Source organism: Siphateles boraxobius, unplaced genomic scaffold (genome assembly GCF_051911475.1).
Source record: "Siphateles boraxobius isolate OS27281-9 unplaced genomic scaffold, OSU_SipBor_1 119, whole genome shotgun sequence".
NCBI lineage: Eukaryota > Metazoa > Chordata > Actinopteri > Cypriniformes > Leuciscidae > Siphateles > Siphateles boraxobius.
In genome coordinates, this window is record NW_027508721.1 from 1309354 (window position 1) to 1334995 (window position 25642).

At 39.2% G+C, this 25642-nt stretch overlaps 1 protein-coding gene across 2 annotated transcripts in view; it reads left to right on the plus strand.

The window, feature by feature from the left end:
• Nucleotides 1-25642, plus strand: part of pds5a (PDS5 cohesin associated factor A) — a 45797-nt gene that overhangs the window by 353 nt on the left and 19802 nt on the right. For both annotated transcript variants that reach the window (XM_077203559.1, XM_077203549.1), the window contains exons 2-5: nucleotides 537-698; nucleotides 24036-24239; nucleotides 25242-25328; nucleotides 25534-25631. In XM_077203559.1, the coding sequence (XP_077059674.1) occupies nucleotides 573-698; nucleotides 24036-24239; nucleotides 25242-25328; nucleotides 25534-25631 (515 nt within the window). In that variant the 5' untranslated portion in view covers nucleotides 537-572. The remainder of the gene's footprint in view (nucleotides 1-536; nucleotides 699-24035; nucleotides 24240-25241; nucleotides 25329-25533; nucleotides 25632-25642) is intronic.

Here is a 25642-nt window from a genome sequence, read left to right on the forward strand (position 1 = left end):
TAGTGTCGAGTGAGAGATATGGGATAAATGCTTTTGGGGTAGCAGGAACCGGTGGGCTGTGATTGTAATAGGTAAATGTGAGTGTTGGCTGGATGTTTGTTGAATAGTTTGAGGCCTGGAGCTGACGGCTAGGCCATTAGCCGCTCACAGAGGCATTTTACTCTCTGAGGTGCTTTTATACTATACATTACTATCCGAGTTGTGTGGTTATGTCTGGACGTGCATAATATGTGGAGACCCTTATCAGACGAGCTTTAAATGCCTAGATAGTAATGCGTTTTAGAGTAAAAGCGCGGTTGCGGACCTGATCTCGTTAGCTCTCAGGCTAGTGTTGCTATTAGCTTCATTAGCTTCGTGGTTTTATTCAGAATTTTCCCGAAAACTGTCGCCTGTAAGGTTTCCGTGTCATTCCATGGTTATAGGGGGCTTAACTACACGACCAGAGAGCAGGAGGGTGAAGTGCATGAGGTGTATTTTAGTGTTTTTGTAGTGGTGTGGTGGGTTTGTGTGCTGAACTTTAGTGTTGTTGCCTATAGAGGCCAGTAGAGGACCGTCTGTCTGTCTGGAGAAGGATGATGGAGTTCCCGCAACAGCCTCAGCAGCAACGACCAGCGGGGGACGGAAAGATCACCTACCCACTGGGTGTCAAAGAGATAACTGATAAGATCAGCAATGATGAAGTTGTCAAACGACTCAAGGTAAGAGCCAAAGTGGTAACAAATGCAATAAAATCACTTGATTTCATATTTTTCAGTTAATTTTATATTATATTTATTTAAAAAAGCATATTAGATGCTTTATTGGAAAACAGTTGCACATATTTTAACTATTGAGCTGTTAAGTAGTATTTATATAGAATGTTTTACATGTCCCCTACCAAAGAAGACTTGGAATAATTGAGAAGATTGGATTACCATCTCTATACTGTACTGATGTAATTGTAACATGATTTCCTGGCTGTAACATACAGCTGTGAGCCTAGTTTAGTTCTAGTTATATGCTTTTATTCATAAAGGGATGCCTAGGTGAATGTAAGTGTACCGATGTTACTAGTGCTTTAATAATGTTTGCAAAATGCAACCATTATATATTCCTATTGCCCATGCTATGAGATAGAGGCGTGGTAACTTATTTTGCAGTTTAGCGACAGAGAGTAATTGATTTAATGCTGGACTTTTTTGACCCTTTAACCAGAAAGCAGCCACAAATATTCATTAAGAAATGCATCCTTTTTTTAAAGAACTTTTTAATTTAGCAGATTTTATCTGAAACAAAATACTGCACATATGATTTTTACAGAGGCTAGAATGAATGTAATCTTTTTTTTTTGCAATCAAATTGAATGCAGTTAAAGCTGGTTCAATAAAAGTATGTCTTGACATGCTCACATTATGTTTTTTTCAGATATTACCTTTCATGTAGTTTGTAATATAGCTGTTTGTGAATGTAAAAGGTCTGCCTAGTTTCAAAGATTAAAGTGCACAACCATTGAAGTTATGGTCTTGCAAAAGAAAGAACTGAATTTTGAACTGCCCGAAACGAGTCACCAGTAATTCCAGCCTGGAAGAGTTTGGTTTGTGTTGTTGACTAGACATGCTGAGAAGATGCTGTTTTCTGTGCTGCGAAAGCAAATCCATTTTTCATTCGACAAAACTAAACATAAACTTACTATTTTGAAACATCCTGCTCAAGTCCGATGTTTATTGTTGATTGTAGATGTTGATAGACTTGATTGAGTTAGCAATTTTTTGACATATGGGCAGTAACCAGTATGATGCAGCTGCTGAGATAGTTAACTGGACTATAACTTAGTCATTTATTTATATATCCCCAATAAAAAAATAAAATTAAAAAAACAGGATTTGGATAGACCAGCTATTGTTTCTAAGCACATTCAAAATGTTTCAAGAACAAAAACACAGTTAAAAAAATATTAAATTAACATGTAAATGTAACAATATGAAAAAAGTGCATTCTAACATAATACATTTTACACTGCAACTGAGCTAAATTATTCAAGTGTTGCACAAGTTTTTAGCTAAGAACACAAGCCTAGCAGTGGTTTCTGGTTTAAGAGATGCTCTGTGGCATGACCCTTCCCACTGGCATTAAAAGCTCTTTCGGATGGGAATCTAGTTGCTGGAACAATTAAGTACTTTTTTACTAGTTTTGAAGGAGTGTAATTGCCTATTGGTGCCAGTCTTTGGCACATTATTCTTAATTTTCAATTTTAATTTTGCAGGTATCAGAGAGCTGCTATCAGTATGCTTGTTTGCACATGACGTCATTACGTTAGCTAACCTGATCTAATTAAATGCGCCTCTATAGCACACATTGTTTATCATGCAATTTATACGCAAAAATTAGTTATGTTCATATGATACGCACTGTAAACCCCTTGGGTAGGATTAGGGTTTGTGTGTATTATATGTTTGGGTAGGTTTAGTGGTGTAGGTATTACACTCAATAAAGGGCGTATCTTATGCACGTAAAAACAAATTTTCGCGTATAAATTACACGATAAAACACAATACGTGCAAATGTCAGAGGCTGGAGGTAGCTACTACGCATCAGGTATCGCGTAAGGATCAAAGCCACCCTAACGACGATATTTTTTGAAAGTAGTGTTTCATTTCATGGTAATCTAGGTGTGAAATGTTGTCTTTCGTAGCCATTTACTGTATCCATATGAAGCTCTAAATCGTAGCAAGCTAGATAGCTAAGATAGCTAGCTTCCAGTCAACTGGAAAAAGAGCGGATGACGTAAGAGGTCACGTGACTGACATTCATGAATAGATACGCATTTCATAAGGTCTAGCGCAGTATCTAGCACAGTGGTACGGTTCTAAAAGGTGGAGCTAGACTCACTGCAGAACGTTGATTGGTTGACAGAATATCGTTACTTGCGCGTGCTACAAGGGCATTAGAAGCGCCATTTTTTAATATACAGTTGATATATAATACTACTGTTATTGTCACGAAATGTAGTTTTAAGAGTTTTCAGGCGAGAATGTAGTTTTTTAAAGCTCAAATCTGTGGTTTATTTATTGATTTATAATAATTTGACTGAGATCCATTCCAAGCAATCACCGGGCGCTCGGCGCTCATGAACCCTGCCTGGAACAGCCTTTCCTCGGCTAGTCGTTCTGATGTTTGCCGCTGACTCTGACGTCTCTGTAGTGGTTAAACATGAGATATAATTCGTCTTGTATAGACCTAACAGGCGATCTTGTGAATCTATAATTCGTTCCCTGGCCAATAGTTATAGCAGAAGGCTAAGTGAAGTTTCATATATTTCAGCACTGAATTTGTATATTTGACTGAATTGTTTGCTTTATGTTATTAGAGCTTTACTGTATAGCTTTTTGTACCTTTTACTTATACTTTAATAATGGCAATTATTGATAAAACTGAAATTTAACAAAAAGACATAGGGTTGAGTTTTGTCATTTTTTTATTTTATTACCAGATCATCTGTAATGTTGTTTATTGCAACATTTGTACCAATGCACATATTGCCTGGAATAGGTTTAATATTTTTTAATTTAAACGAAAAGAGGCAGGGTTGTGTTTTATATTTAGTTTTGTTATAAATATAGGCTACCGTATACATGCAGTCAATATATCCTAATCAATAGGCTATGCGTTGCCTAAACCACATTTGTGTGCTTTTGTTTAAAATGTATTTAAATGAAATCGAAAAGCAGCAGAGTGGTGTTTTATAACATATTTCGTTTTATTGTTGCCTAAAATGTACATACAGAGATAACCAGAGTAGTAGAGCGAGCTGAGTGGCGCTTTAAAGAACGCGCTGTTCCATTAGCAGAATTACTGGACTCGCGTCCTCGAGAGTCATTCTCCTGAGTCGGACTTTGCGTAGGCTACTTGGTATTGAGAAACGCCTAATGCCGGCGCTTGTTTCTTGTGACAAACATGCCGAGAAGCAAGAACAAGATCTGCTGTATGTCATCTATTTTTGTTTACTATGTCGCTTTTTTCTTCGCGCGAAAATGACGTCAATCGCTTCTTTCCGGCAAACACCACGCCTATCAAGTAAGGGTACTGTTGGTGGGTGGTAACGCTAGCCGGATCATGGTTTACCGAACCGTACTGTACTGTACCGTACCGCACCGCTCAGTGGAAACGAGCCACAAATGTATGCTCACTCCATGTATGTTTTAACAATGGGGTTATTTTGTTGCGCATGAGTTTACACACAGGACTCAGCTTGAGTTCAATGTTGAACTTGAACAATGTTGAACAGAATAAACAAGAACAAATAAATTAAAAGCAGACGCATAAATAAACACAATAAAATAAGAATACAAATGTAATGCAGAGTGCTTTAAGGTTTTCAGGTAGGTCTAACAGAATTCAGGTACGGGAATACTGTAGAAATTGAATAAATCGAATGTTTCATAGTATAAATTAAATAATAATAATAATAATAATAATAAAAATTTATTTCTTCAGCACATTTAAACACAACACGAGTTGACCAAAGTGCTTTACAGATTCCACATTTCAAAAAACATAAAAAGGACAGACATAAAAAGGATACAAATCATTCCGAGCCACAAAGACTAAAAGCAATTAAACGCCACAGTAAATAGATAAGTCTTCAACGCAGACTTAAAAGCTTCAATGGAATCGTAAGCCTTGATGTAAGCAGGGAGACCATTCCAAAGCCTCGGTGCAGCCACCGAGAAGGCTCGGTCTCCCTTCGTTTTCAGGCGAGATTTTGGAACCTTTAGCAGTGAGCTTTGCGATGATCTTAATGGTCTAGAGGTGCAGTGATGCTGCAATAGCTCAGAGATATAAGCAGGGGCTTGTCCATGTAGACCCTTATACACCATTAAAAGGACCTTAAATTGCACCCTAAACTCCACCGGGAGCCAGTGTAAGGAGGCCAGAACTGGAGTGATGCAAGAATATTTACTGGTCCCAGTCAGCAATCTGGCCGCTGCGTTCTGCACTAGTTGCAGACGCGCCAGAGATTTTTTGGACACACCAACATACAGGGAATTGCAATAATCTAATCTGGACGAGATAAAAGCATGGATAACAATTTCCATATCTTTAGTAGACAGAAAACCTTTCATTCTGGCAATCCCTCTAAGCTGAAAGAAGCTGCCCTTCACCACTGCATTTATCTGTTTGTCGAATTTTAATTCGGCGTCAAAGATCACTCCGAGGTTTCTAGCATGAGTCGTGACCTTTGAGCCAAGAGTACCAAGCTCCACTGAAATCTGTTCAGCTCGCTTCGGTGGGCCAAACACCATCACTTCAAATTTTGATTCGTTCAGCTGAAGGAAGCTATCTGCCATCCATTGTTTTATCTCATCCAAGCAATTCAACAACGATGACCCTCTAGCCTTATCCTCAACATTCAAAGGAAAATACAACTGGGTATCGTCAGCGTAACAGTGGTATGCCACTCCATGTTTCTGACAGATCAGGCCCAGGGGGAGCATATATAGTGAGAATAGGACTGGACCAAGGCATGAGCCTTGAGGTACCCCACAAACAACAGGGCAGACAGAAGAGGTAGAGGTCCCTATTTCCACCGCAGCGGTCCTCCCCTGAAGATATGAGGCAAACCAGGATAACACAGTCCCCCCAATACCCACCCACTTACTCAATCGTTCAAGAAGAATCCCATGGTCCACTGTGTCAAAGGCCGCGCTAAGATCCAGTAATACTAGCGCTGTGCAATTCCCTGCATCCACTGATAACAACAGGTCATTCGATACTCTAAGAAGGGCAGTTTCTGTGCTATGTTGCGATCTAAAACCTGACTGAAAAGTGTCAAAAATGTTATGTTTGTTTAAAAAAATAGTGAGTTGCTTAAGTACCACCTTCTCCAGCAATTTAGATAAGAAAGGTACCTTAGAAATAGGTCTGTAATTGCTTAGCACCGTAGGGTCTAAACTCGATTTCTTTAAAAACGGTTGAACAAGAGCATGTTTGTAATAAGATGGCACCATCCCCTCTGTTAGACTCTGGTTAACTAGGACTGTAATAGTGTGCCCCACCGCACCCCAAGCCTGAGTCAACAAACGAGGTGGTAAAATGTCCAAAGAACAAAAAGCTGGCTTCAGGTGTAGGGCAATATCTAGCAATTCGTCCCCGGAAACAGACTCAAATGTGGTCATCACACCCCGAGCACACACATCATGTGAAGGATCCAGACTGCTTTGGGCACTGACAGAGTGCACAATGCTGGCTCTGATCATTGTGATCTTGTCCATAAAATACTGAGCGAACTTTTCACTGGCTCTCCCCTCGTGATCAAAAACAAAGGGGCTAGCAGGACTCATCACCGAATTAATCACACGGAATAAAATTCTTGGGCTGTGTTGATTTTTAGAGATTAAGTCCGAGAAATGTTTCTCCTTAGCCACTTTTACAAACTTTTGATAAGAAAGCATACGCTCTCTAAGGATCTCATATGAGACCTGCAGTTTGTCCTTCAACCATTTCCTCTCTGCCTGCCTCCATGATTGCCTCAACAATCGACTCTCATTGTTAAGCCAGGGCTGGTTTACAGTTCTTGCTTTAACCTGTCTCCAGGGGGCAATACAATCCAATATATTGTTGCATTCTGAATTAAAATCTAAAACACGATCCTCTACACTCTGGTTTACATCATGGAGATTCATTGTTGACTTGTGAATATTATATAGTTCTGAGAACCTAAGAGCTGATGCAGTATTTATTGCCCGGGCACGACGACCCACTGTTCCTGGAGCCGCAATCCGCCTGGCAATAGTGACATTAAATGAAATGACAAAGTAATCAGACAACCCCAAGTTCTCTATAGTCAGATCCCCCACCGGGACACCCCAGGACAAAACTAAATCCAGAGTGTGCCCCTGTTTATGTGTTGCACCGGTCACCGATTGCGTAAGGTTAAAGGAATCGAGTAATAACAGAAAATCTTGAACTAAGGGCTTCTCAGGGCAGCAGATATGAATATTGAAATCGCCTAAAATGACAAGATTGTCATCACAAGTCATCATACATGATAAGAACTCTGAGAACTCTCTTATAAACTCCGTGTTAACACTGGGAGGTCTATAGATTATTGCAAATGTGACTGGCTTAATCAAATCGACTATAAAAACATGTACTTCGAAACTAACATAATTATCAACTGACACCAGCCGACATTTCATAGAATTCTTAAAAATAGACGCAATCCCCCCTCCCCGTCCCCCCGTCCTTGGAGAGTTCAAAGCATTATAGTCATTAGGTGAAGCTTCAGCGAGGGAGCCACGATTGTGATCACTGAGCCATGTTTCAGTCATTAAAAATAAATCCAAGTCACGAGAGGAGATGAGATCGTTAATTAAAAATGTTTTGTTATTAAGAGATCTTAAGTTCAACAGGGCGATCTTAATGATTGTACCTTGGGTTGATTGATTATCAGGGATGGGAGCATATTCCAGGCACCGGAGATTCTCGGGGATACTCGCTCTCTTCCTGAAACGCCGCTGCGAGTCTTTAATCCCCGCTGACCGCGCCCGGCGCCGCGGGTAAACCTCCACCAGGCAAGAGACCCTTTCGTCCCGATAACCCCACGAGAGATGCCGGGGAGAGGAGTCGATGAAATCAATGAACTCCACCGCTGGGCCCGTAAACACACAAGGACGCGCCGCTGATGCACGCGCTATCGCACGCGCCCGTCTCCGAGTCACAGCCGCACCCGCCCGCTTGCCTCGTCTCCTGTTCCGTTTCCTTCTGTTGCGACGGAGTTCAGATAGTCCACACAGGTGCGCCGAAGCTCGAACAGATGATGGGGGGTTACAGGACCACTGACCACCTGAAGAGCCTTTGCAAACATCCACCGCCGACTCTCGCAGGCTCAAAAGAAAGTTTCGCTCATATACAAGAAGAGAGCTAGCTCTCTGAACCAGCAGTACTAAGAGGAGAATTAACATATAGAGGAAAAAACAAAGACCGACGGCATGCCGAGCGAATCACAGGCGCCATCTTTACCAAAAAGAAAGAAAATGCAGATTAATTCTCTCTATCTTTTGTTCTTTGATTAACATTATAAGGTATATTCATATCACAGGTATATTAAGCTGCTGTCACTTTAAGAGCTAATGCATGGATTCACTTAAGACATCATTGACTGTGTTGATGTGAATACTCTCCAAGACGGGCATTTTGACAATTTTTTGCATTTCTGAACATTTAAGCGCAATAAGCTGTGAAAAAGCACTCAGTTTGGTACTCGTGAGCTGTTTGAGAGGCAGCTTTATGTGTGCGTGCTCTGGGTATGAGCGTGCAGAGAATTGTCTCTCAGAGAGCGAGTACTACTGAATGCTTTAAAATTGTTGAATGTTTTAATTGACGAGTCGTGCATATGATACATTTTTGTAACAATGCAACACTGGCCTGTTTAGGCAAGTGACAATTCTGTCCCGAAACACGAGCAAAGTCTTGTATCGCAGCATGCAGCTTGCTTGTACAGACTCTGTGGTGATGTGAAGCCATGTGTGCATTGTGAAAGAGAGGGAGAAGACTCAGTAGCGCTGAATCACTCTCTCTGTTTGTCAAATTATATCTCACAGAAAGTTTTTAAATGACTAATTTGATCTGATAATCTGTGTGCATTAATTTGTATAGACATTTAAACAACATTTAAAAACTTGATTTTAACTACTGGGCGTCTGTAAAAAAATGTAATTAAAGGTACAATATGTAAGAATTTTGTATCGAAATATCCAAAAACCACTTGCACAGTGTTATATATTTCTTTCAATTATGTACTAACATTATCCTAAATGTTTCCAAGAATTTGTCAATTCAGAGAAATTCACAATTTTAAAAAGTGCCCGTCACTTGCCGCCTGTCAATGATGTAATATCCTTGTTATCCCTTGTTTCCGCTCGTATTGCCATAGTAACCATGGTGACAGATGTGGACAGCTGCGTTATGTTTTGTGGCACCCTGTTGTTGTTTCGCTCAAACATTATGGATCATGACAGGCAGACTTTGGGACAAAAGGAGAACTATAACAAGGATCAATGTCGGATCAATGTTTTCGAGATGCTGAGTTTCGCGGCAAACTTCGACTTGACAGAGATGCCGCTCTTGCATGTACTTTTTTAGACAGGTGAGCAAATGTACGTTATATAGCTCAACTTGATGAATTGTTAGAATATGATCAGTATGTTATTCTAATGTTGATCTAGCTTACTTCTAGTCTCATATAACCAACAAACTAACACACATAATAACATAACATTCAACACACTCAAAAGCTGTTTATGATAGTGTAACGTTAGACCAAGTGAAACAACGAGCAGCACTCGTGTTTGGTGCTGATATCTTGTCTTTCATTAGCAATCGCGACCTGCTTTATACCAGTCATGTTAAAAACATGAATGTTTTCATTCATCCATAAACATTATTAGATCCATCAGCATGACGGCAAGTTCCATGATTCTGCTTATCACTGCGTCATCAACCTACGCCTTCATTATTGTAAGAGGTTGGTGAAAAATATTACATATTGTAGCTTTAAAACAGAAATTTGAGTTTAAATCTCACACAATTTTAAGTTAAGGTAATGATGAGCATTAAGTCTTGCATTAAAATTGAGCATTAAAATTGACAACATTATGTCAACAGAACTAGGCCTGTTGCCTTGAGGCAATTTTTCCTTACGGTGATTTTTAATGGCAAAATAGACACTGAATTCAGTCAAAATGTGTCATTGGAGGAGCATTAATGAAAAGTCTATTAATCGTTTCGGTCACTGATTTCGTCCCTCCAAAACCATTTTGGCCCGAAGCCGAAACAGCTATTTTCGTTTGAATTTTTGGTAGCCTAATTTTCTGTGCATCCCTGGTAACAGGTTCCCTGAATTACTTTTTTTAGAGTGTAGATGTAAAGTGGAAATCTGGAATCGAACACACCTACTTGAAGTATGACATTCAAGCCTGCGCTGCAGTTAAGGCAGTTGCATTCCGATCTGCCTACATTCTAGTATACAATGTTCACTTCGCAATCCAATCAACAACTGATGGATTGATGTTTTTCTTATGTTTGATAAGTTGTTTCACTCATAAAATGCCACAATACAGAAGGAAAAATTTACTGCCAAGTGCCAACCTTTAGTACACATCATTTTGAGTCTTCTGCTTTTTTTCAAAAAAAGAAAAGAGAAATCAGCATATCACACACTCATTTGTTGAGCCATTATTCAGGACGGAAGGAAAAAAAACTGGATAATTTTTGATGGTATCTCAGTCTCTGCTCTGCATATTACATTTTTAACATTGAAAAATTACGCACTTAAGCTCTGTTTTATCCAACTAAAGTTCAGCATATGTGAGACAAGGCACTTCATTCAGTGTGGAAAAAATAGTGGAGATTCACATGCATTGTTTTCTGGACAACAGATTTGAAAGACAATTTTCTGTCTTCATCTGTGTGGTTTATTAATTCTCATCTATATGTTAGAGCAAATACATGTGTCTGTGTGTGAGTTTTCCTGCATTGTTTGAATTAGAAAGGAAAATGTAATGCAGTGTAATAGCATTGTTGTGCTTCCTCATCCTTAAATTCTGGGAAGAGTTTGGGTGCATTAGATTTCAGTGTTAAATTCATTTCAATTCAAGTGCAACAAAGCCTCCTCTTGTAGAGACTGTCTCTAATGGCTCGTTTCCACTGTAAGCCCGGCTCGATCGGCCCAAAGAAGGTTTTCCGATCAGCGGGTGAAGGTCTCTGGGCGTTACCATCTTTCTGCGTGGCAAAGTAATTAGATTAAATGAAATATATATATTCTCATATGTATAACTCGTTATATCATCTGACTCCATAAACGAAAAAGGTTTTAATGATATCTGTCATTGATCATTAAGTGTGAGCGAATGTTTGACTATTATTTTTAACTCTTTACTGAAAGTAATGTCAGAGTCGATTAGAATGAAATCAAATGTTTACAATTTATTATGTCAGGTAAATGTATCACGCCAATTGCATAATCAGTTCAAAGATAATAGATACAAACATCAAATGCTCTGGAATAAAGAGAGATTCAATACCTTGACATTATAAAATACATGATGCAAACTTGCAAAGTGTTTTCCTTACCAGTCGCACTGAGATATTTCAAATGATATCAATCATGTAATACCATATGATAATTATTCACATAAACCCATAGAGATTTTTGGGTGAATTTCAAGTGATCTCAGCATGATAGCACAAGAGAAATTCAAATGTTGATTTCCTTTGTTCTCCCAGAGAGTTGCGCTCTCTTCCAGTTTCTCCAGTCTTTCACCACCGAGCGGAACGGTACAGTATAGTACAGTATGGTACGCAATAATTTCTGTTTCCACTGTCAAAAGTTGTGAAAGGTACCAAAATGCCGAACTATACTACTTTTTCAGTACCCTTCCGTGGAGGTACCTAGCACAGTGGTACCTAAATGGTGGAGCTAGACTCAATGCAGAACACTGATTGGTTGACAGAGAATCAGTGATAAATAAAGATTTATGAAAATTTGATCCAGGTTGTGAGCTCCATTTCAGGTGATCACCGGGTGCTCGCCGCTCATGTATCCCGCCTGGAACAACCTTTTCTAGGTTAGTCGTTCTGACGTTTGCCGCTGACTCTGACGTCTCTGTAGTGGTTAAACATGAAATTTGTCTCGTGTAGACGTAACGGGCGATCTTTGGTTTTGTGATTGTTTTTTTTTTTCCCTGGCCAATTGTTTTGGCTGAGGGCTAAGTGAAGTTTCATAACTTTATATATTTAGGCTATTTAACTTTACCGTTGTGACATTAGACTAGAGCGCCGACTTTGTATGTTTGACTGAATTTTTTGCTTTCTTATTGTATAGCTTGTACCTTTTATTTATACTTATATAATGGCTATTATTGATTAAAACTAAAATTGAACAAAGAGACAGGGTTGAGTTGTCATATTTAATTTATTACAGTAAAGATGATCAGAGTACAAATGACCATATTAATATGTTAATTATTTTTTAAATTTAACTAAAAGAGGCAGGGTTGTGTTTTATGTTTAGTTTTGTTATAAATACGTTATACAGTGAATATAATCAATACGCGTTGCCTGAACCACATTTGTGTGGCTATAATGTTTAAGATTTCTTTAAGGTTATGTTTACACTGAAACGATCCGAAGAGAAAACGCAAAAGTGGCGTTGCGATATCACTTTTTATTCTGCGTTTAGACCAGCGTTATCGGGGGGAAATCTGCGTGCAAATGGTGACGCAAAAGTGTGTGAAGTTCAATGTAGTATGCACTCCAGGCGGCTAGGTGGCAATGTGAAGCGCTGCCACACAACAACACCAAGTCTGCGTACAATCTTCGTACAACCTTCCTTCTACTTCTCAAAGAAGTTAGTGGAGCGTTTTTAAGATTTCCACTCTGGAGGGTGGTTTAACTTTTTTGGGTTTTTAAGCCGAACTTTGCATACTTGGAATTGAGAAACGCCGAATGTCGTTGCTTGTCGTCTTGTGATAAACAGCCACATGCCGAGAAGCAAGAACAAGATCTGCTGTATGTCATCCATTGTTGTTTACTATGTCGCTTTCTTCTTCGCGCGAAAATGACGTCTATCGCTTCTTTCCGGCATAGGCTACACCACGCCTATCAAGCAAGGGTACTGTTGACGGTGGAAACGCAAGCCAGATCAGAGTTTACCGTCCTGAATCAGACTGTACTGTACCGTACCGTACCACTCGTTGGAAACGAGCCATAAAATGCATTTCAACTTGTTATTTTCTCTTAATGTGTTGTATTATTACATAACCATTATGGCAGTGAGAATGGTTGGTGTATATATGGATACATTTTCAACCCATCAGTTTGATTTAGGCCATTAACTAATACTCTTCAAGCTCTCCACTCTACTAACAAAGATTTTGTGGAAAATAACACTGTACCCTCATAGAGGTTTTCCTGTTCATTAAGTAAACATGAAATAGCTCCCCAAAAAATTCACTGACAGGGTAAATAAATGGGAAATCCCTCACACACCCCCCCCCCCCACCACCAAACACACACCAAAAAAATATTGTGCTTACTACTTACATTTGCCAAATCAAAAACACAGCTTCATGAAGCAGAAAGACAAATCCACATGTAGATATACGTTACTACATGTATTTACTATTGTAATGACAGTAAATTATGCATAATTACAAGTAACTAACCCTAACCATAGCTCTATAGTGATTACATGTAGTTAATTAATATTAAAGTTGAGAGTAACCCTTTTTCTTTTTCTCATGTCCCTGAAGAACTAACTAAAGAACTATATAATAATAATAATTTGTTACATTTATAAAGCGCTTTTCTGGGTACTCAAAGCGTTTTACATAGAACGGGGAAATCTCCTCAAGCACCACCAATGTGCAGAATCCACCTGGATGATTTGCAGGCTCTTTGTGAAAATCATCTCATACACATTTCCTGAGATTCTTTTACTCTAACTTTGCATAATATTCACTTAATAAATGTGCAAAAATTGTGCAACTTGTGATTGTTGGGGAGAGTTTGAGAGTCTTTTGGAGGGAATTGGAGTGACTGCTGGGCTTCCTGGTTTTGCCACTGTGCTGTTTTGAGTCTGAAGCTCAACTCAGCACTGGCTGACCATCCCCCACTCCACCAAGCACACACTCTCTCTCACACACAGGCACCAGAGAGAGGTAGAAAGTAGGGAAAGTAATTTCTCCTGGGTCCTAGACCTAGAAGTGTTTAGTGCTGCTTATGAAAGATGATATCTGCAGGGAAGAGTGCAAGCATGTGGAAAGTCACTGGCTATCTATTTTCCTACAGATTAGCATTAGGGGTTGACTGATATGTGATTTTCAGGGCCGATACCGATTATGACAGATCAAGTAGACCGATAACCGATATTTTGAACCGATATATAGCCTATGCCTGGTGTAAAAATGTAAGTTAATGTCAAAATTAAGAATAACAAAGGGTTTTGACAAATACTTTCTTTAAATGATTTTTAAACGTATCTTTAAATCTGATAGCTGTTAATAAACACATTATTAAGTGCAGGGAGCACCCATCAGCATTCTCTAAACATTTTGTAAAAATTAAAGACTATTTTAATGGTTAAAATTTAGTAATCAAAAAGCAATTCTAATTAATTTAAGTCATCAAACTTATTCAATTTATTTACAGTTTAACAATAAAATTTTTAGGGCCCTATGAAAACCCGAACTTTTTATTTTGACGGGTTGCCGTGGAGATATTTGAGTTTCTGTGTGTTTATGATATGACGATAACTTTTCTTAGTTGATGTGTTTAAAAGCTAATGAAGTAACTAAGCAGCTTTGGAGATGATGTTTATGCAATCATGTCCTCATATAATGATACGGCTGAGGCTGAAAACAGTGCGTGTGTGGGTGTTAAATGAAATCACGCGTCTGCGCCATTCATTAAGAGACACGCAAGATTCATATTTAAATAGTCTTTTTGCGATCTGAAATTCGATTTGATTTGTACAGACCTGCTTTTTATTAATTCATCAAAAAGTTGACAAATTCAGTGACATTCCGCTTTATACAGTTAAATTCCTTTTTATGACTGGATTCCGCGATTCCGTCCGTGTTTTCTGCATCACTGAAATCAAAGGGCCCTATTATATTGAGGTGTTTTGCAACTTCAGTGTAGTAATTTATTGCTACTTCAGCAAAGTCTGCTGCTGCCTTAACTTTGTAAGACAACTGATGCGTGATCAGTGAAGCAGCTCCAGTTAGCAAGTGCTTTCTGTGTGAGCGCAAAACTTTCAGTGCCTTCAGCTTTCTGCGTTGATTGGCCGGACTCGTGACTCCCAACAAATCAAATGGGCGGGGACATTGGTCTAGTCTACAGAGTGGTGAGTTCCGACAGAGGTGGCTGCGTCAGAGCCAAATATAGCGCATTTCAAAATCAAATTCTTATATCTGCAAATCGGTTTTGAAAATGATCAATACCGATAACCATAAAAAGGTTTAATATCGGCGGCGATAATCAGTGGACCCCTAATTAGCATAATTATCTGTAGCAAAGTATGACTATTACTGTTATGAACTGGTAATAAATAGAGTAACTTGTGTGTATGGGGGAAAAATGACTAGTCAGTTTGTATGTTTTCTTAGTTGCTATTTATTTTCAAACTTAATGATAATAGGCTTAATTAAAAGCGAGTCTTGCTGCTCCCTCCCCGTTCTGTGACTGCTCCCCTCGCTGAGGCGAAAATCTGGTACATGGAATCCAGGCTGCTTAGCAGCGTGAATAAAATCGCACTGCGCGCAAGGCAGCAAGGGGAAACCCAGGCTAGGACAATGGCCGCTTGTCGCCAGTCTCGCACAGACAGGCAACAGAGACGCAGCGTGCATTGATTGATTATAATATTTTAACATTTAAAATTGTCATTCTTTAATAAATCAACAATTACATACACTCACCTAAATGATTATTAGGAACACCTGTTCAATTTCTCATTAATGAAATTATCTAATCAACCAATCACATGGCAGTTGCTTCAATGCATTTAGGGGTGTGGTCCTGATCAAGACAATCTCCTGAACTCCAAACCGAATGTCAGAATGGGAAAGAAAGGTGATTTAAGCAATTTTGACCGTGGCATGGTTGTTGGTGGCAGACGGGCCGGTCTGAGTATTTCACAATCTGCTCAGTTACTGGGATTTTCACGCACAACCATTTCTAGGGTTTACAAAGAATGGTGTGAAAAGGCAAAAACATTCTGTATGCGGCAGTCCTGTGGGCGAAAATGCCTTGTTGATGCTAGAGGTCAGAGGAGAACGGGCCGACTGATTCAAGCTAATAGAAGAGCAACTTTGACTGAAATAACCACTCGTTACAACCGAGGTATGCAGCAAAGCATTTGTGAAGCCACAACAAGCACAACCTTGAGGCGGATGGGCTACAACAGCAGAAGACCCCACCGGGTACCACTCATCTCCACTACAAATAGGAAAAAGAGGCTACAATTTGCAAGAGCTCACCAAAATTGGACAGTTGAAGACTGGAAAAATGTTGCCTGGTCTGATGAGTCTGGATTTCTGTTGAGACATTCAGATGGTAGAGTCAGAATTTGGCGTAAACAGAATGAGAACATGGATCCATCATTCTTTGTTACCAATGTGCAGCCTGCTGGTGGTGGTGTAATGGTGTGGGGGATGTTTTCTTGGCACACTTTAGGCCCTTAGTGCCAATTGGGCATCGTTTAAATGCCACGGCCTACCTGAGCATTGTTTCTGACCATGTCCATCCCTTTATGGCCACCATGTACCCATCCTCTGATGGCTACTTCCAGCAGGATAATGCACCATGTCACAAAGCTCGAATCATTTCAAATTGGTTTCTTGAACATGACAATGAGTTCACTGTACTAAAATGGCCCCCACAGTCACCAGATCTCAACCCAATAGAGCATCTTTGGGATGTGGTGGAACGGGAGCTTCGTGCCCTGGATGTGCATCCCATAAATCTCCATCAACTGCAAGATGCTATCCTATCAATATGGGCCAACATTTCTAAAGAATGCTTACAGCACCTTGTTGAATCAATGCCACGTAGAATTAAGGCAGTTCTGAAGGCGAAAGGGGATCAACCACAGTATTAGTATGGTGTTCCTAATAATCCTTTAGGCGAGTGTATATATATTACTATATTATATCACAAATTATAATTTTTGTAGTTGAAATCAAAGTATGCGCTCTGTACGGAACACCGTTAACGTCTGTGAGCATCCGAACTAGGGTTGGGCGGTATTTCGGTAATATCGTATACCGCGGGGTCTTAAAATAGCAACGGTATCAGTTTCAATACCGTCATTACCGGCACTTATATATAATAAATAAATATAATTTATTCAATGCCTAAAAATGCTTATGTAGTTGTCATCAAGTGACAGTGTGGAGGAGAAAGAGAGAGAGAGAGAGAAGGGAGAGGCGGTAAATACTGACGAGGCAATTTGTAAATGTTGCAATAAAAAAGGTGACTGCGAGAGATGGAAACACCTCTAACCTAATGTCGCATCTCCGAAACAACCACCCACTCACTGCTGCGAGGATGCATTTTGCCCCGAGTTCATTAAATAAGCGCATTAGTTTATATTTGTTAAAATATTATAATGTTATTTTTTTTACGTTGATAATGAAAACTGAAGAGCACTAGTAAGATGGGATGCATCGGGAGTCAGACATTGACCAATTAATTAAGTTTCATTTTGTAAAAGGCCTTTCTTTAAAGTGAATTTCGTTTTGTATAAATTGTATCCTAATTTTTTTTTTTTTATCAACCAATAATAAATAAGAATCAAATATATCAGACAACATAATCATGACTTGATCATGCGCTGGCGCGCCGCGGTCACTTGCATTGAAATCTCATTATAAATTAACCGAAACTCAGTGTATGTCTCACAGACATGACAGATATCTAAATAAAGCTTGAAATTTCATTAAACGAAACAATTCAAAACGAAAAGAAATAGGCCACTCGCTGATTATTTAATCCATGATGTGCATTTCTCTCTATGCGCGTTCATACGGAAATGGCGATCATCAAATTAAACGAAACTATTCCAAACGAAAAGAAATAGGCTAGCCTACTCTCTGATTATGTAATCCATGATGTGCATTTCTCTCTATCGTTCACTATGGAGATGGCGATTCATCAATGTCTTTAAACTAAACAATTCAAAAGGAAAAGAAATATAGGCAGCATAGGCTACTCTCTGATTAATCCATGATGTGCATTTCTCTCTATAGGCGCGTTCACTACGGAGATATCAATCGTCAATTTCTTTAAACGAAACAATTCAAAAGGAAAAGAAAAAGGCTAGCCTATACCTTCTGATTATGTAATCCAAGATTTGCATTTCTCTCTATATATGCGCGTTCACTAGGTGATGGCGATCGTCAGCTTAATCTTTGCAGCACTGACAGAAAAGTTGTATTAATAAAAATCAATGGACGCGTGTCACCGGATTTACAAATGCACTTGTTGCTTGTTGCTTGTTAATTTAATTTAAATGAATTAATAAAATGAATACAATTGTCATAATTAAAATAATTAAATATTATTAATTGTCCCATTTTTGCTCATTTATAAATAGTATTTATATCTACCACCCCCTCAGCATCTGGGTTAAACAATTATTTGGCGCCACCATATTATAACGGCCCACATATTAAAAATAGTCGAGTCTAAATAGGGCTACGGCTCATATTACATTTAATGCCGTCAACAGGGATCAGACACAACGTGCAAGGGTTGGCCTTGATTTTTTTTGTTGTGTTTTTTATGCCCGATCTGGTATTCAGTTTCTGAACGGTGTAGACACAAGCCAACAGTTTGGTGACGCTGTCTGAGCCTTATGTCATAATTTTTAATTAGTCACGGTAATACCGTATACCCCGGTAAAATGGGGAGGAGGTTTGACGGTATCAAAATTTGGATACCGCCCAAGCCTAATCCGAACCCAGGCGAAGAAGGTACTTTACCCCACTTTTCTCAAATTCTATTGGTCCAAAAGACATCAATCAAATAATAGATCCTCCGATGGGATATTCCCCAGAGAATGAGCACTCACACCAGCTTGTCTGGCTCTCAGCAACAGAGTGGCGGCCGTTGACATGTGGGGAAAGGCAAAAAGTGTATGGAACATGGTTAGTCTACGTTACTGGTTAGCTTTGATTTAAATCATTTTACTGACTCATGTCAAAATGAACAAATCTTTCTTCGAGTTATTTCGTTCATTTAAGTGGCTTTAAATGTTATACTCTTAACAGCCAAATTCCCTGAACACGTCCACCTACTAGGGCTGGGACGGTTACCGCATTACCGGGGTACCGCGGTCACGTGACTCCAACCACGGGTCTGAGCTCGTTACCGTCATTACCGCAAAAAAAAAAAAAAAACATTGGCCTGCACACGTGTGCATGTTGTGTCTAATGACATGGATTCATTGATTCTAATGACATGGATTATGTCTAATGATATTGTGTCTTACATGGATTCAAGGTTTTCTAAACAAAACTTATCATCAAAAGATGGAGCAAATCCGACCTTTCGCGAGTTGGGGAGCGCAATGTTCCATCACACATAATAACATTACATTCGTATTAGAGATGCGCTGATGGGCTATTATCATTTCATCCGCAACCGCATCACAAAACTCATCATCTGTCCGCACCAACGTTTTTTTATCAATTTTCGCTGACTGTTGTCGATGCAAGGCGCTGCTGCCACGAGGCTAGATCTTGGCTGTTCTAGAAAGGAGACTGATCCAATGCAGCAAGGATATTTAAAGGCTGAAGTCCCTAGTATAGCCTATTGGCTATGTAGTATTCCCAGAATATCAGCAGTGAACTCCAATCGGCGCACAGGGATAAAAATAAATAAGAAATAGCCTATAACGCACATCGGCAAACCTGACCTTACTTGACTAGGCTACTGTAGCCTAAAATTTTATCATTTCGTTTTGAATTTTGTTTAAAAGTAGACATTTTAAACTTTCTAATTATTTCTAATGTCTGTGAGGCAAGTAGGCCTATAGGCTACGCTGAGTTTCGGTTCATTTATGAGACGAGCTCCAGTTCACGCGCAAGAGATCGCACCGGCGATTCCACGTCCTCCTGATTATATGTCTGCTATATTTGCTTATTATTTGTTAATTCTAGGCAATTAGTTAATGAAACAGTGATTAAAATTAAGATACGATTTATGCAAAACAAAATTTAATTCAAAGAAAGGCTTTCTACAAAACAAAACTTAATAAAGTGGTCAAAATCATGTCTGACCCATCTTATGATTCTATCTTACTCATGCTGTTCACTTTTCATATAATCGACATAGATTAAATAAAAAATAACATTATATTATCCAAACATAAATATGGAATATAATTATTGTAATTTAGACATGCTGGAAAAGGTGTTCATCTTTCATTTCCAATGTGAACATCATAATGTATTTAAAGCGGTTTACCGCTATACCGCAGGAATATCTTGCTTTTCAACCGTGGATAGAAAAAATCCATAATGCCCAAGCCCTACCACCTATGCAATCTTGATCATATTCTGAATTAAGAAATCATAATGCAGTCAAAAATAATTTACAGGGAACATAAAAAATTACTTTACCTTTCGAGTCTTTCGTTCATTTGTCACGTGACCGACACAATGAACGGATCGTTCATGAATGACCCATTACTACTGTGGGCTGGGATAAATACGCTCATTGTGTGTAGCATTCATATGATGGTATTTTGACCAGTTTAGAACTCGTGAAGAGCATTTAAAATGTGTAAAGGAGTCAAAACATCAGCAGGAATCCCTCTGTCAGACTTGCGCACACACAAACGATCTGCTGCGAGGAGACAAGGTTCTGATACCTGTACTGATCTGTGATGGGCAACATCACGGTTATGACGAGAAATAACAGGTATGCTTGAGCATTCTGTCCTTTTTAGGATTGTAAGGCCGTCTAACTCGATCCAATGGCGGTATTCGAATTAGCGGTGAAGGTCTCTGCGTGTTACTGTCTTTTCTCGTGGCAAAGTATTTTTGGTTAAATGCAATACATTTTCTCATATGTATTTACTCGTTACTTCATCTGACTCCATAAATGAAAGGATTTAATAATATCTGTGCCTCACTAAAAGTGAGCGAATGTTTGACTATTCCGTTTAACTCTTCAATGAAAAACAATGTCAGAGTCAGTTAAAATAATCAAATGTAACAATTTATTATGTCAGGTAAATGTATCATGCCAATTTCATAATCAATTCAAAGATAATCGATACAAAACATCAAATGCTCTGGAATAGAGAGAAGATGCAAACCCGACTTTAAGAAATACATGAGGCTGAGAGGTCTTCCTCTCAGCCTCACGGACCGATCTGAAGTACAGAAAAGGCCCTGAGCTCTCGCTGCGTTTCATTATATACCCAGACCTCATTTCAAATCTAAACATCATTCACAGTGGAAATTTACCTGTAAGTCACCATTTGCTAGCAGTGGAAAATTAGCATTCAGTCAAATGGTCGAAGGAGTTAACTCAAAGAAACACCCTCCAGTATTGGAGGGTGTGGAAGATATTTCTTAACTTCCTAAGAACTTAATTACCTTTTGGGTTTACTTCTTTGGGAATGAGACATTTTTACCAGTCGTACCGAGACATTTCAAATAATACCAAATATGTATAAAACTAGATTATAATCATTCACATTAAACCATTTAGATTCTTGTGTGAGTTTGGGAGATCTCTGCCAGGATGAAGAATGGGGGACAGAAATGTAGATTAGGATGAGGGAGGTGAGACCTTCGTCTCAATAGTGCATGAGGGGGAGTTCAAATGTTAATTTCCTTTGTTTTCTCAGAGAGTGGCCCTCTCTTAAAGTCCTTCAAGTTTTTCCAGTCTTACAGGATCACATCTTCCTGTTTTTAGTTAGTTTACATGGCTTTGGTGCATGTTGTTCATATATCATTTCGAACTGCACCAGAGTTCGTTTGGAAGTGGACCAAGACCCATCTTTTCAGCTGTCTTGGTCCGCTGGTTTGGTGCGAACCAAGTTTCGGATGGCAGTGTTTACACTTAGGGGGCTTTCACACGGGCAGTTTAGTTCGGAACGGGCACGGTTCACATGAAAAATCGCAAATGTGAACCTTGTCATGGGACACGGGTGCGCACTGGGGTATCGAACTCGAGACTACCTGGAGGAGGTGGTCTGAGTTCACTTGCTCCCGAAACCGTGCTGCGTGTTCGCGTGTATGTGAAAGCAACACGGACTCAGGTGCGCAATTGTTCAGGAAGTGAAGTATTCTGCGCATGCGTTTTAGCCGATTATGATGTATTTAGTTAAATAAAATGCACGTAAGGTATGAAGATTTACCTTGGACACGAGAAAGAGTGAGTCTGCAGTGTATTCGCGCATAGTGCGTGCAATCAGGGCAACACATTTATTAATGGAAATCCACTGTCTCCTCAAAAGAGTCCATTTGCAAGCAGCAGAAAGACAGCTTATGTGACACACACACACACACAGTAAACCTGTGTTGTTTACTCTGCTAACATTATGCATAATAGCACCAAATTAATAAAAAACACAATATATTGACCCCCGTGTTCGTGTTTTCTATCATGCGTCGTGCATGTTTGCAATGAGTTAAGATGCAGGCAAACACACCAGAGTTCGATGGAATCAAGTTGAGTGTGAAACCAGACCAACGTTGCGGGGGGCGCCGGGAACAATGGCCCTGTCCCAAATGGCACACTCCGGACTTGTGGACTTCCTCAGAGTCCACACTTTCGGTGACGTCATGTAGTGAAGACCTATAGGGCCCTTAGCGTGAGGGCGCATTGAGAGGTATTTTTGGGTCAGACTCGATCGTCACGCCGGAAACAGGAAGAAGGTCTCAGCTCAGACGTCGAAGCTGAATAAACTTAAAGGTCATCTCATCAGTCCCTTTATTAGAAAAATATCACAAATATCATTAAAAAAAATTACAGTCTTTAGCATCGAGAACAGGATTTATTTTATTTTCCCAAATCTTATGTCCATGTGAACTACACAGCCTGCTTTTACAGTTCTATAATTGTATATGCCACCTGGGCATTAGAATAGATGTCATGGTTATGTAAATGATCAATACAGTTGTACATAATACATAATGTTCAATTTCAACACAAAATTAAAATGTAAATGAGTTTAAGAAAAATGTATAGGTTTCAATATTCATACTACGTTTATATGACTCAGTAAAGCCATGACATTCGGTTCTATTTATGTAATGAATCATAATGCGATCGAATTATTTAACACACTATTATTATGTTTGAGATATCAACCACTGGTCGATAATGTTTGTATAAAACTGTAAATAACAACTGGTAAAATGTACGCCTATATCATAAAGCCATGTTAACAGTCCGTCAGCGAAATCTCCTCCCATCCGTTTTCTGATTGGCATTTCGCAAGGATTCCTGGGTAGTTAAAGTGCGTGGAGCCTGCATCTATGCGGGCTTCGCGGAAGACCGCTTCATGGGTACAAAGGGGGCGCTGCTGAGCACACTTCAGAGCGTTAAAATGCTAAATGGGACGGCCTACGGACTCGTAGACTCGCCGAGCACGCGCATTTTAAGTCCACGAGACCGAAAGTCACAAATGATAATGTTATACATCTGATACACAGATACATCGAGTGTTTTAGCCTGTAGCCTTTACTTTTCGCAAACCTTGTGAGCACGCGAACCCAAACGCTGTGACCTCGCGCCAAATGTTTTTATTGGTTTATTACGTACAAACAGGCCAGTTATGAAAAATTGAGTGTGAGGGATTTGTTCACTTCACACAAAAATATCTTAGAATGAGATGGCTAACGGTAGTAGCGTTTAGTCCACTGTCTATAATAGCCTAATTTAGAGATCACTTTTTTTTTTTTTTTTTACCGACAACTTTGATCGGTTAACGTTGATGCGGTCAACCATCGGTCAAACGGTCATCGGTTAGCACTGAGTGTAAAATGCACTCATCAACTATTTCAGCAAGCCTAGTGTCTTCCTCTCTGTCATAGTCCTGTTTGAGAGTAGTCATCTCCTGGCACAATGGTGTGTGATGAATCAGCTGCAAAGTTGCATATGTCTGAAAAATGCAGTAAAACAATTTGTGCTCTAAAGTATTTCGTTTATTATAACTATAATAAATAATATAATATTCTTTGTTTTACAAATAAGGTAGATGCTTTACCTTCACAGGAGCTGCTGTATGTCTGAATAGTGGCTATTTGTCTTAAAATGTTTTTTTTTTGGTTAAACTCATACAGTGTGTCTTTTGAGGTTTTTAGTGTTTAAAATTGTGCTAAAAAGATATGCAATGTGTAAAAGATGATGATTTTTTAAAGTTTAGAGGAATTTACCTTTTAGAATATGTTTAATTTTACAAAATGATTATTAAATGGTTTGTGATTTTACTTGTGTATAAGAGAAACTACAAACACCTGTCTGTCTAATAGCTGGTGGTCAAGACATATATGGACATGGATCAAGACTCGGAGGAGGAAAAGCAGCAGTATTTGGCTCTGGCTCTTCACTTGGCCTCTGAGTTCTTCCTGCGAAACCCCAACAAGGATGTACGGTTACTCGTGGCCTGCTGTCTCGCTGACATCTTCAGGATCTACGCTCCGGAGGCCCCATACACCTCACATGACAAGCTCAAGGTATGAAATGTACTCCTGAAAAGATCAACATCTCATATATGAATTTCTTGATAAACTGAACTCCTGCTTATAGGGGCTTTTGCATCGGAAGAACCTTTTCATAGTTCCTAGAACTATTGGTGGAAGTTCCCGGATTTTGGCGCATTCACATCGCAGGAACTAGGAACGATTTTAGTTCTAGGAACTCTTTTGGAGGAACTAATTTAGCTCCTACTTCAGAGTAGGGTCTAAACCAGCACTATAGGAACGTTAGTGTACGCTGTTTGGCCAAACGCACGCGAAACACCAGCACCCGCCATTTTTAGAAAGGCTGTGTAAACCATAGACTGTAAACACACAGATTATAGCCTTTATATTTATTTCAATAAGTAACTTTACGAACATGGAAAACAGTGATAGATGGGCCTCTTAACCTTCATGCTGAGGAGAAAATCCCACACAACTTTGAGAGGACCAGGAGAAACATGATTATGTATTTCTGCTCAGCTAGCAATACTGGACATCAACCACACGGCATACGCTACTAACTTTTCATTACTGTCTACTTACTACGTATAATAGTTCTGTCTTATAACATATTAGACAGGACTGTCAGACAGATCGTAAACTAATGAACACGGAGAATGCGAGCACTGTTTGTTTGCTCAGGCTCTGCCGTCAAAATAAAGGCCCGCCGCCAAAATAAAAGTCGCATAAATAAAAGCGCGGCTTACGTCACTTCAGAGTTCCTACTGGTGGTGCGAATGCAACCAGAAAATGTTCCTGGGGAACCATTAGTTTTCGGGGAACCACCCTGGTGATTAGTTCCTAGAACTATCTGGTGCGAAAGCCCCTTTTGAAACGCACTAAACGTGTATGACTTTAAAACTGATCACAAACTTGCACCTTATGTCAAGCTGACTTTTTTTTTATCCTGCACATAACCCCATCACCTATCTGAGATAAGCTTTATACCTCAGGCACACCAATGTCATTAATTTTCACTTTTTTCCCCACATCTAGGAAATTTTTCTCTTCATTACACGGCAGTTGAAGGGATTAGAGGACACTAAGAGCCCTCAGTTTAACAGATATTTTTACTTGCTAGAGGTGAGATTCAATCAATCAGTTCATTTATTTATCTTTTTAATTCTGCATTTTGAAATCTTTTTGTGTATGGATGTTTTAAATAAAAATGTCATGCTCAGTTTTTTATCAGCAACATAGCAGCAATAATTACAAGTTTGTTTTTCATTTAATATTTAGCATGTAGTCTGATTGTCATAGCTGAAAATTTTAACTTTGATCTGCACAGAACCTGGCATGGGTGAAGTCTTACAACATCTGTTTTGAATTGGAGGACTGTAATGAGATCTTCATCCAGCTCTTCAAAACCCTCTTTTCTGTCATCAAGTAAGTTTAAT